The 12764-nt window shown below is 36.2% G+C and overlaps 1 protein-coding gene across 5 annotated transcripts in view; it reads left to right on the forward strand.

Moving 5' to 3' along the window:
* Window positions 1-12764, forward strand: part of ANKRD28 (ankyrin repeat domain 28) — a 202469-nt gene that overhangs the window by 135672 nt on the left and 54033 nt on the right. For all 5 annotated transcript variants that reach the window (XM_077750858.1, XM_077750857.1, XM_077750856.1 and 2 more), the window contains 3 exons: window positions 2910-3110; window positions 4623-4710; window positions 9856-9998. In XM_077750858.1, the coding sequence (XP_077606984.1) occupies window positions 2910-3110; window positions 4623-4710; window positions 9856-9998 (432 nt within the window). The remainder of the gene's footprint in view (window positions 1-2909; window positions 3111-4622; window positions 4711-9855; window positions 9999-12764) is intronic.

Genomic DNA, 12764 nt, shown 5'->3' on the forward strand with positions numbered 1-12764 from the left:
CAAAGTAAAATAAAGAAATAAAAAAAAAAAAAAAACCAACAACAACAGAAACTTATTTTCTCATAGTCTGGAGGCTGGAAGTCCCAGATCAAGGTCCAGCAGAGTCAGTTTCTGATGAGGGCTATCTTCTGGACTTACAAACTGCTTTTTCTCACTGTATCTTCACATGATAAAGGGGGGCGGGGGAGGAATCTTTCTCTCTTCCTCTTCTTCTAAAGCTACCAGTCTTAACAGATTAAGTTGCCTCTCTTATGATCTCATTTAACTTTAATTACCTCCTAAAGACACTATCTCCAAATATAGTCACACTGGGAGGTTGGGGCTTCAACATACAAATTGTGGAGGAACACAGTTCGGTCCATAGCATTGAACCCCTGGTCAAACTTTGGTCTGTCTTGATTCTAGGATCTTGGTAGCTGTGTTTATAGCCTTTGTTAGGTGCCATCTTAACCCCCCCTCACCTACCATTAACTGGATTCATTCTTGCTTTTCAGCAAAACAATAGTTTTGATTTTCTATTTCTTGCTAATAGAACATAAATATTCTCCAGACTTTCTAGAAGTATATACTGTGAATTCCAGACTGGGAATGAATAAGGCAAGCCTGGCACTTACAATATGCTGTGTTTGCCTAACTTACCCAATTATAAATTCTTCATATTGTTTTTTAATTATTTTTCTACTACACCCATCAAGATACCTAGTACCATTTCCCAGGATAATGTTAGTTTTATCCGCCAAATCACAATATACCCTTCTTGAGTTGGAGAATCCTGGTGGTATGTTTGTACCACTTGTTCTCTGCATTCTATTTTTTTTTATATATACTCCTTAGTTTTTCATTGAAGTATAATTTACAGTAAATGCACATGTGTATGTAGTCTTGGGTTTTGATTCCTATATCCACCCATGTAACCTTTTTCCCAATCAAGATATGGAAGATACCCATCACTCCAGCAAGTTACCTCGTATCCCTTTCTAGTCAGACTTCCCTGTCCCCAGAGGCAACCACTGTTCTGATTTTTTCCACCATAGAATAATTTTGCTTATTGTAGGACTTTATAAAAATGGAATCATACAGTATGTACTCTTGTATCTTGACTTCTTTTATTCAACTTAATACTTTTTATTTTTTATTTTTTATTCTATTTTTTTTTTATTTTTTATTTATTTCTAAGAGAGAGAGAGACAGCGTGAGCAGGGAAGGGTCAGAGAGAGAGGGAGACACAGACTCTGAAACAGGCTCCAGGCTCTGAGCTGGCAGTCAGCACAGAGCCCGATGCAGGGCTCGAACCCACGAACCGCGAGATCATGACCTAAGCGAAAGTCGGACGCTTAACCGACTAAGCCACCCAGGCGCCCCTCAACTTAATACTTTTTAAAAGTTTGTTGTTGTTTGAGAGTGGGGAGAAGAGAGAGAGGGAAAGAGAGAGATCTGAAGCAGGCTACATGCTGTCATCGTGGAGCCCCCACTCAGGGCTTGATCTCACCAACTGTTGAGATCATGACCTGAGCCAAAACCAGGGGTCAGACACTTAACTGACTGAGTCATCCAAGCACCCCAACTTAATATTTTTGAGAGTCTTCCATATTATATGAATTAAATGTTCATTCCTTTTATTGCTGAAGAGTATTTCATTATATGGATGTACAGCAGTTTATTTTCCTGTTGATGGCTGTTTGCATTTCTGGTTTGTGGCTCTTATGAATAAAACCACTGTGGACTTTCTTGAATGGGTCTTTTAAAATTTCAGATAACTAGATGACTAGAGAGGAATTGTGGGGTCTAGAGTAGGCTTATATGTCTTTGGCTGACTTCTTTAACAGATTGATGGATTACTGGACCTCTTTCCAGTCTTTGAAAGTCCTGTTAAATACTTGCACTGTTTCCCGTATTTCAAACAGTTCTATTTACTCTTTATTCGAAAGGCTTCAAAAGCTATGTGTGAATCAGAGATGATAGTATTGTGTTTAGTCGTCTTTGTTACTTACGGTTATTTGACACTTTCGAACACTTCTCATGTACTTTTTTTTTTTTTTTTTTTTTAAAAAAAACCANACCTGGCAAATGAAGAACTGAGATGATTTCTGTTATGGGCCTTTTCATTTCATACATAGTTCATCATTCTGCCAAAGAGAGGATTATTATCATAAGGAAAAATTTCTTGCTAAGTTTAGTTCTGACTATATTGCTTAATGTAAATGGCATACTAGATTCCTAGCCATGAGGCCAATTTATAGATGTTATGAAGTTTTCCTTGTGTTTCTGGAAGACAAATCCCTTTGGATACTAAGCTCTTAAATTGCCTTAACACCAGCTTTCTCACCAGTTAGCATTGTAGTATCTGTTTCTCTGTTTACTGAATGTGTATCTCTCTTCAGGTCCTAGTGATTTCTCCTTTTATAAAATATAACATGTATACTAATTTGGGAGATAGTATGTTTTAAATATTTATATATTTATTGGCGAAGCAGTAAATCTTCTTAAAACTGTTGAGAGTATAAGTTAATTGTATATTGCCATCTAGACAAACAAGAAAAGTAATGAATGTTTTTAAAAGTATTTCTTGCACATCTTAATGTTGTTATGCTTTTAATTGGAGGACAGAAAAGGAGAATGTTTTATCTCCATGCATCTTATAATGGCTCTGAGTAGTACTGCCTTTAGTTCAAAATATCTTATTTTCTTGAATAAATCCTACTTGTTTATGGCAAGTTCTGCCAGCCTTTTTATTTCCTCAGGAAATTTTAATTCCTTTACATATATATATATACATATATACATGTATATATATACACACACATATACACACAAATACATATATATACACATACATATTTGTGTATATATATAATTTCTAAAACTTAACTCATTTGTCTTTTTGTAATTTTTATCTTCATATGTTTTAGGAAGCAGTGCAGGTACTTTTGAAGCATTCTGCAGATGTTAATGCTCGAGACAAAAATTGGCAAACCCCTTTACACATCGCTGCTGCTAATAAAGCTGTAAAGTGTGCTGAAGCTTTGGTACCTCTTCTGAGTAATGTAAACGTGTCTGATCGAGCAGGGAGGACCGCATTACATCATGCAGCTTTTAGTGGACATGGTGAGGTAGGTGGTGTTCAGTTAGACAGTGATTCTCTTTCCTATCATCCTCCCACTCACCACTCTAATTATTAATGAGTTTGCTCTTTTTAGCCACTCAAGCCATGGTAGTAGCAAACAGAAATACCGATCTTGCTCATTTTTGTCTAATTTTGCTTTAGCAAACCCTCAGACTTGTTTTCATGATAAAATTTGTGATAACAATATTCTCAAATTTTGAAATTTACCTGTCAGATACAGCCCATATACTTGAATTTCATGGTCAAAGGAGAACACTGCCAGCTGTACACGATGTGAAAACTATGTCCTGGCGTTGTGGGGAAAAAAATCCAGAAAGATAGAGCAGTTTCATTTTGCTCCCAGAAAGATAGTAACAAAGGAATGCAGAGATTAGAAAATATTTTCTTATTTATTATCAATGTTTAGTCAAGAATTCTTTGATAACAGACCATGAAAGGAAAAAATTTTAAGAAAATTAATATTTAATTATCTTTAATTAATTAATTAAGAGAGCACAAATAGAGGGGCAGAGAGAGAGGGAGATACAGAATTTGAAGCAGGCTTTAGGCTCTGAGCTGTCAGCACAGAATCCAATGCAGGGCTTGAACTCATGAACCATGAGACCATGACCTGAGCCGAAGTTGGATAGTTAGCTGAATGAGCCACCCAGGCGCCCCAGTATTTAGTTATCTCATACAACAATCGTTGCCTAATGTTAGCTGTTGTCACAGTTGAGCAGGGTTTATGTGTACATAGAAGACTTAGTACAGAAGGAAATACAGAGTAACGAGAACCTTTGACGCCAGCTTATCCATCCTTCATTTTTGTTGCAGACACAGAAACTCAAAGAGATAAAGTGACATTCCCAAGATTCCATGGCTGAGAGCTAGTGGCTGCAATGTTGTTTTCACTGTTTCTCTGTTTTCGCAAAATAAAGAATCATTGCTTCACTGCAGTTAAGATCACAAGATATGTTCCTTTTTTGAAACATGGAATGCCCTTTCCTGTTAGGAAACCTATCATAAATATGGTTATAATAGAAATACTGTTCTTGGTACATCAGGAGGTATGTAGACTATGTAGTGACCTTCAGATCTAACCATATTATAGATACTGCATTTGTCACTGAATTATATTTAAGACATTTGTGGGATATGAATGCATTTTTGCTTCTTAACAGCACTTTGGGCTATTTAAAGAAATAAAACCTGTTAAATATTCTACCTTTAGACTTTCCGTATTTGTACTTCATTGTTCATAAAATACCAGGACAGACACAAAGTGACATCTTTAAGCTACTGATGCCTGACTTCAGTAACATGCATTGTGAATCCTTTTTTCATATTTTGTCCTATTATTTGTTAAATTACGTTAAAGGATCTTCACTGTTTAGTCTAGTTCCTTCCTTTCTACAACACAGAAATTCAGTGCCACAGAGATTGAGATGAGTAGCCATCATAAGGGATATTCATGAACAGTTCTTCAGAATTTTTATGAAACTATTTATTTTTATTACAGATGGTCAAACTACTCTTGTCTAGAGGTGCCAATATTAATGCTTTTGACAAGAAAGATAGACGGGCAATTCATTGGGCGGCATATATGGGTATGTATGTTTTAAGTTTCATTTTTTTGACATGTATTCAGGAAAATTTGTACATTTTAGTTCTTGCATTTGGTATAGTTTTAAAGGATAGTGGGAAGTTACACCATATCTTAATTTGCTGCGCAAGTGGACCCAGCCTTGTAGTGGGGGACATTGGCCAGAACAGGAGTTTGTTAGGTCCATTTCTCCTAAATGTTTGAAAATAATTTGAAATAATTTGAAAATAATTCTCTTTACTTTTAAAGGGAGAGACATCCTACACACAGTCTGGGAATCGTAATTTTAATTGGTGTTTCCTGGAAGCCCATTCTTATAGCCATCCTTATTTTTATGGGAATATTAAGATAGATGTTATGAAGATGCTTTAAGAAGTCTATTATTTTGGGCTACTGGGTTGAATAGGCAACAATCGTGTTTGATTTCTACAACAGTAATTTCACATAAAGAAACTAAGACTTAGAGTGTAGACTTCCCTGCTGTGACATGATATATATGTTCTTGAAAACTCTTGGGATTTGCACAGTTTCACTCTAAGACTGACAGAGCTCATGGGAAAACAGTCTTAGGGTAGACCACCCAAAATCATGCAACCAGAACACTAACAGAAACATTAATTGGTTCTTAAGGTGACTTGGACAGCCAAGCACAGGCAGATCTTGAGCCTACCTCAAGATATTTTTAAGTGCACAAAAAGAGCGGACATGTGGGTACTAAAACCATGCAGGTGGAAGTAAACTTCTAAGTATGGAGGAAGTACAACCTGTCACGAACCTTGCAAGTCCTGCAAGGCTAGAGTTGTACCTCTGGGAGGAAGAGATGGATATACACATTTCATTTTTCAAGTTTCAAGAGATAAAAGAAAGATCTCTTCCTCCCTCTGTAGCCTTGGAGCCTCAGAATTTTTTCTCTTCTCTGCCAAAGGTTACAATTTTCCTTTTGTATTCTGGCTCCTCTGGCTTAAGAAAAATCACATATGGATTGACACCTTTTGTGTAATACTGGAGTCATTCCCTAATTTACCATTCATATTACCTAATTACAAAGACATTTAGCTAGCCACCCTTCCTTTAAGCATAGCTTATCCTCAGGACTCCCTGCTCTTGGTTTTGACTTTTCCTGTCTCTCACATAAAAATAAGATTAAAACTATAAAATTGTAAAATATGACAATGGAAGAAAATAAATGAGCTCAAACCAGTTATGTAGATAATCTCAAGGTCCAACATTTTTTGTAAGTCATAGAAAAAACCAAAACCAGCAGAATCCATAGTGGATTGCAAGTCTGACCTTTAGTGTGAGTATAAGGAAAGATCAAAATTGAAGGTTCTTGAAGGTTAACATCCTTGTCAGATGTCCCTGTTATGAAAGCCAAATGCTGAACATTTTGGGCTTCTGGTGTTTCTCTCACACTAGAGATTCATGCCATTAGTTACATCATGGGCAATTTTCTTCTGTTACTTGAAAGTAAAACATCCAGAAGCATGTCTCCCATAGCATCCTGAAGTCCCTTCCTCACAGCCTGTAGATTTTTCATATTTTAAGTCTTGGGGACTTTTCTGAATATTCTTCTGTAGCTTATCCTTCCAGACAGTTTTGGAGCAGCTTATTCTTCTGTAGCTTATCCTTCCAGACAGTTTTAGAGCAGCTATCCTGAATGATTTAGTACACCTTTTAAACATGAAGCAGAATGCATCAGGCCTTTTACCTCCAAAGAATTAGGACTTAACTAAGCAGTTGTTTTCATGAAATTGAAGGCTTGAGGATTTTGTGGGTTGCCTCTAATTGAGCTCCTGGAATAGCTGGGTGTGTATATCTCAAGAGCCGTCCTTCAGTGGCTTTGTTTTCCTTGGTGCAGTAAGTGTCACTTTTCAGGCCAGTTGCAGATTAAAAGAGATAGTCTGTGTTTCTTGGGCCTAATTTAATTTTTGAGCATAAACATTCGGGGACTTATAATTTTCCTTTCCCTGTCTCTTTCAGCATGGAAGAAGAGGAGTGTTGACACATAGCTTCTAAAACTGTTCAGCTATTCTAAGCATTCAGGATTAAAAGAGAGCTAAACATGTAAAAGTAGGGAGCTATTGACTGGCCTAATAGACAAGCCTGAAGTCCAGATCTTTGGCCCCACTAGGTTATATTCAGAGAATCCGTATTTGTGAGAGAGACATTAAAATTACATATAGTCTTCTTATAATTTCTTTCTCACAAACTTCTTTAATTGCCCTGGCCTTATATCCCCTGGTTGAGGCTCCTGTTACTCTTCTGTTAGGCTCTACCATTTATCCATATGCTATTACTGAATTACGTGTCAGTGTTTGGCAGCGATATCTCTGTCCCCAAAGAGTTGATCATTTCCCCCTCCCTACCCTGTGTTCACTCTGGGTGAACACTCCACTAAGATCCCTTCTACACACTCATCTTTTCTGTTGTTTTCAGTACTTTTAGCGATATTCAGCCAAATTCTACCTCAAATCACCTTACCATAATGACTTTGACATAGATGGCACTGAATAAATATTAATTACTGTGACTAACAACTCATTTCTTTATTTCTTCTTAAAACAGTGCATGATTTGAATGAATATGAAATAGTGTTTTTTTCTCCTTCCTTTTCATAAAGATTTAGAAATTCTGATCACCATTCATTTTCTCCTTTTTTACAAATTCATGAACAAAAGAAAAATGTAGGGAATTTTCCAAGTAAAATTATATATACTATGCATGTCCAAAGAATATCATTTTCTACAACTACACCTAGATGAATTACATGAAATCTAGTCTTCCTGGTAGCGGCAGTCTATAAATTAACAGGGAAGACACATAACTTGTTCTGTCCAGGGCTATGTAGGTAGAACAATATCATTTATTTCATTCTAGAACTTTATTCCCTTCTTTCATGTTTTCAGTGGTCCAATAAAGTAATTTATCCATATATCTGAAATGTGCTTAAATAAATACTTGTTTTAAATTTATAAATTTGCCTTTGCATAGTCCTTTTTCAAAATAAAGTTTTATTGATGTTGAGAAAAATAAGTATTTCCTAGAATCTACTAGTTTATATGCACAATTAATATAATCTTTGTCATTTACTTAGAATGGTGTATTGGTTTTGAACTGTTTTTCTAATATGTTTGTATTATGAGCCTTCCAGTCTTCAACATCGAGAACTTTGTTTCTTTTTGACATATTAGTGAATAGTATGTATTTGCCCAGTTGAAAAGCTATGTTTATATGTGAGCCTTCTAGGTACTGATTTTCATGCATTACAGTAAATGCAACTAGCTGTCTTTCTAGAGCCATAGATCAGAAGGCAATGTGTAGTGATTGATCTTTGGACCAGGTGATACTCATACGTGATAATTACGTTTGATTTGGCACTTAATGATTTGATAGGTACTACTTTGATTTTTTTTCCCCTAAAAATATAGTAGATATTTCTTATTGTGGTGGGGAAAAAAAATAGCTGAAAGCATCCACTTTAATTGGTAATTTACATGTAAACAATTAAATCTAATTGATTCTTTGTGAATCTTGTAACCTGGCCTAAATTTGTCAAGGGAAAGGGACCTGTGTTTGAGAGCCTCATTTTTATAGTTATTAACTTTATATACTCATTCCCTATGAAGGAATATAAAAATTTTTTGAGTGCCTATTTTGTATATAACACTGTTCTCAGCCATGTGGAATATACCTTTGCCTTTGAAAATATATATTTGGGAAGTTAATACACAAATGTAATTAGGGGCAGTTAAATAAATAGTGATTCAAGTTTAAGAACCATCAGAAGGTATTATATACTTATTAGTAGTATTTACAGGTATGTGGTGCTTTTGGCTTATAAGGCTTCTAGGGAAGAGAGATAACTGGGTTGATTCGAGAAGGTGGGAACTGATGTGGGCCTTGAAGGATTAGTAGCAGTGCTTGGAAAGAGACATCCAAGCAGAACATTCCATGCAATGAAGGAATCCCATGAACAAAGGCTCAAGGGTGGGAAGCATAATGGGAAGAGGAGAAGGCACTGTATAATCTAATGTGACAAAAACCAAGGAGATATAAAAGGAGAGTAGTGGTTCTCCCACTTTCTGGATACATGTCCCCCTTCCTGGCCTCCTTGTATGATATGGTGGGGCCTGGGACTAGTTCTGACTAGTGAATGATAGCAGCATCACCTCTGGACCAGAGTAGTTAATTGCTGATTTGAGATGATTCTGTAATCTGTTCCTCCTTTTAGTGCTGACTGGCCACATTCAAGGTGGTGTCAGCTATATGAACCTGAGTCCTTGAGTGACTGAACAGAGCCCTCTTGCCAAACAGTCATGGTGATGATGAAAAATAAAATACCACTGAGATTTGGGAATTGACTTAACCATAGCACATATAACCTAGCCTATCCTGATTGATACAAAGGTGAATAACAAACTAAGTTGGTTAAGAATATAATAGGGGAGAAGAAGTCTTTACACATGTTCTAAAGATCTAACATTTTAAAGAAACAAGCCCAAGTCACTCCCAGATTTTCAAGTGGAAGATTCCACTAAGGCAGGGAAACATAAACTTACGTGTTACATTAGACATAAAAAGCTAACTTCAGAACGTGAGAATGTGTTGGGACACTTGGATGGCTTAGTTGGTTAAGCATCTGACATCGGTTCGGGTCATGATCTCACAGTTCGTTGGTTTTAGCCCCACATTGGACTCTGTGCTGACAGCTTGGATCCTGGAGCCTGGTTTGGATTCTGTGTCCCCCTCTCTCTGTCCTTTGCCCACCTACCTTCTCTCTCACAAAAGTAAATAACATTAAAAAAAAAAAAAAAAAAAAAAGAACTTGAATGTATTAAAACAACCTTGAAAACAAGCTCTAGACAAAAGGAGGGTTATAGATTAATTGTAAGGTTGTCACTGTATAAAATAATAAAAAAGTACAATAGTTTTCAGTTAGTTACCTCTGTCAACATTTATCAAAATTACCTAAATACTTACCTTTTTCTTCCATCCTTTCTCTGATTATAACTTGATTTATTAGTGACTTATGCATTATTTATTAATTTGCATTTTTACTTTTTTAAAAAGATATCCAAGATTGTATTTCATATTTTCCATATTCTCCTCTGCTTTTTTTTTTTTTTTACTCTCATAAACACATTTTCAGGTCACATTGAAGTAGTGAAATTACTTGTGGCGCATGGAGCTGAAGTGACGTGCAAGGATAAAAAGTCTTACACACCTCTTCATGCAGCAGCCTCTAGTGGAATGATCAGCGTAGTCAAGTATCTTCTGGATCTTGGAGTTGATGTAGGTATATAGATTGAGCAGTATAAATGAAGGAAGAATTTTATATGTTTGTGATTTCCTTGTTGGCAGAATTTATTTCAAATGAAAAAGATAATTTTACACAATAATATCTCTATCTTTTAATTAAATATTTATAGTTCTTTACATAGTAGATAGTGCACTAATATCTGATCATGAATCAAAGTATATTAAAAGTATATTACGAGGTAAAGTACATTCCAAAAGAGAATGAATGATGCAGGTTTTTCTGCTTCATCACATTGCAAGCCCTGTAGCTCCATTTTAGCTGTGGAAACCAACAGATGAGACATTGTTTTTCCTAAATGGCTAGGTTACTGCTGTTAGTCTTACTTGCTCAGTTAGTCTAGTACTCGCTTTAAATTACTGTAGCACTTCACATTACAGGATATTTTCAAGAGCTAGGCAGGAAAACTCAAGGCTTCTTGCCTATCAACTGTTAAGTGTTCCTTACTGTATAAATTTGTTTGGTTAGGAGGGCTGCTGATTTATTGGAATATATTTGATTTCCTGAATTGAGATAGCCAAGAATGCCTGTCACTTTCACAGGCCATCCTTTAAGTACTTGTGCTTTTATGCCCTTCTTAGTATATTACTTTCTCTTATTTTATGTACAGTTCTGACAAACTCATCTGGTTCTTCAAAACAGATTAAAAAGAGCAGATTAGAAGGGAGCATCTGAGTGGCTCAGTCGGTTGAGCATCCAACTTTGGCTCAGGTCATAATCTCTCACTGCTTGTGAGTTCAAGCCCCGCATTGGGCTTGTTGCTGTCAGTGTGGAGCACGCCTCAGATCCTCTGTCCTCCCCTCTCTCTGTCCCTCCCCTGCTGATGCTCTTCCTCTCTCTCAAAAAAAAAAAAGGAAAAAGAAAAAAAAATATATTTTAAAGGGACAAATTAGAAGGAGAGAGAGGGTTAGGCTCTGATAGAGGGAGGTGCTTTAGATCAGCTATAAAAACAAACAGGAAAATGGTAGATGGTTGTCTGGTTGGATAAAGGGTGCAAGGCATAATTGTGGAGCTGAGTGTACAAGAGGCCCCCTTTAGACCTAAAGACACCTTCAGTTTGAAAGTAAGGGGATGGAGAGCCATCTATCATGCTAATGGTCAGCAAAAGAAAGCCAGGGTAGACATACTTATATCAGACAATCTAGACTTTAAAATAAAGACTGTAACAAGAGATGTAGAAGGGCATTATATCATAATTAAGGGGTCTATCCACCAAGGAGACCTAACAATTGTAAACATTTATGCTCCATATGTTTCCATATGGACTTAATAGATATACTCAGAACATTTTATCCTAAAGCAACGGAATATACATTCTTCTCCAGTGCACATAGAACGTTCTCAAGAGTAGATCACATACTGGGACACAAATCAGCCCTCAATAAGTACAAAAAGATTGAGATCATACTGTGCATATATTCAGACCATAATGCTATGAAACCCGAAATCAACCACAAGAAGAATTTGGAAAGACCACAAATACTTGGAGATTAAAGAACATCCCATTAATGAATGAATGGGTTAGCCAAGAAATTAAAAAGGAAATTAAAAAGTACATAGAAGCCAATGAAAATGATAACATCACAGCCCAAAATCTCTGGGATGCAGCAAAGGTGGTGATAAGGAAGTATATAGCAATCCAGGCCTTCCTAAAGAAGGAAGAAAGGTCTCAGATACACAACTTAATCTTAACCTCAAAGGGCTGGAAAAAGAACAGCAAATAAAACCCCAAACCAGCAAAAGACAGTAAATAATAAAATTAGAGCAGAAATCAATGCTATAAAAAAAAAACAAAAACCAATAGAACAGATCAATGAAACCAGAAGCTGGTTCTTTGAAAGAATTAACAAAATTGATAAACTACTAGCCAGTTTGATCAAAAAGGAAAGGACCCAAGTAAATAAAATCAAGAATGAAAGAAGAGATGTCACAGCCACACAGTAGAAATGAAACAGTAATAAGAGAATATTATGAGCAATTATATGCCAATAAAATGGGCAATCTGGAAGAATTGGAAAAATTCCTAGAAACACATAAACTACCAAAACTGATATAGGAAGAAATAGAAAATTTGAACAGACCCATAACCAGTAAGGAAATCAAGTTGGTAATCAAAAATCTCCCAAAAAACAAGAGTCCAGGGCCAGATGGCATTCTAAGGGAATTCTACCAAACATTTAAGGAAGTTAACACCTATTCTCTTGAATTTGTTTCAAAAAGCAGAACTGGAAGGAAAACTTCCAAACTCTTTCTGTGAAACCAGCATTACCTTGATTCCCAAACCAGACAAAGGCCCCAGTAAAAAGGAGAACTATAGACCAATTTCTCTGATGAACATGGATGCAAAAATCTTCCAAGATATTTGGAGCCAATAGGATCCAACAATGCATTAAAAAAATTATTCACTACGACCAAGTGGGATTTATACCTGGGATGTAGGACTGGTTCAATATCTGCAAAACAGTTCAGTGTGATTCATCACATCAATAAAAGAAAGGACAAGAACCACATGATCCTCTCAGTAGATGCAGAGAAAGCATTTGACAGAATGCAGCATTCTTTCTTAATAAACCCTCAAGAGAGTATGGATAGAAGGATCATACCTTAAGATCATAAAAGCTACATATAAAAGACCCAGTGCTAATATCATCCTCAATGAGGAAACACTGAGAGCTTCCCCCTAAGGTCAGGAACAATACAGGGATGTCTCCTCTCGCCATTGTTATTCAACATAGTATTGG

Source organism: Crocuta crocuta, unplaced genomic scaffold (assembly GCF_008692635.1).
Source record: "Crocuta crocuta isolate KB4526 unplaced genomic scaffold, BGI_CrCroc_1.0 scaffold279, whole genome shotgun sequence".
Taxonomy (NCBI): Eukaryota; Metazoa; Chordata; class Mammalia; order Carnivora; family Hyaenidae; genus Crocuta; species Crocuta crocuta.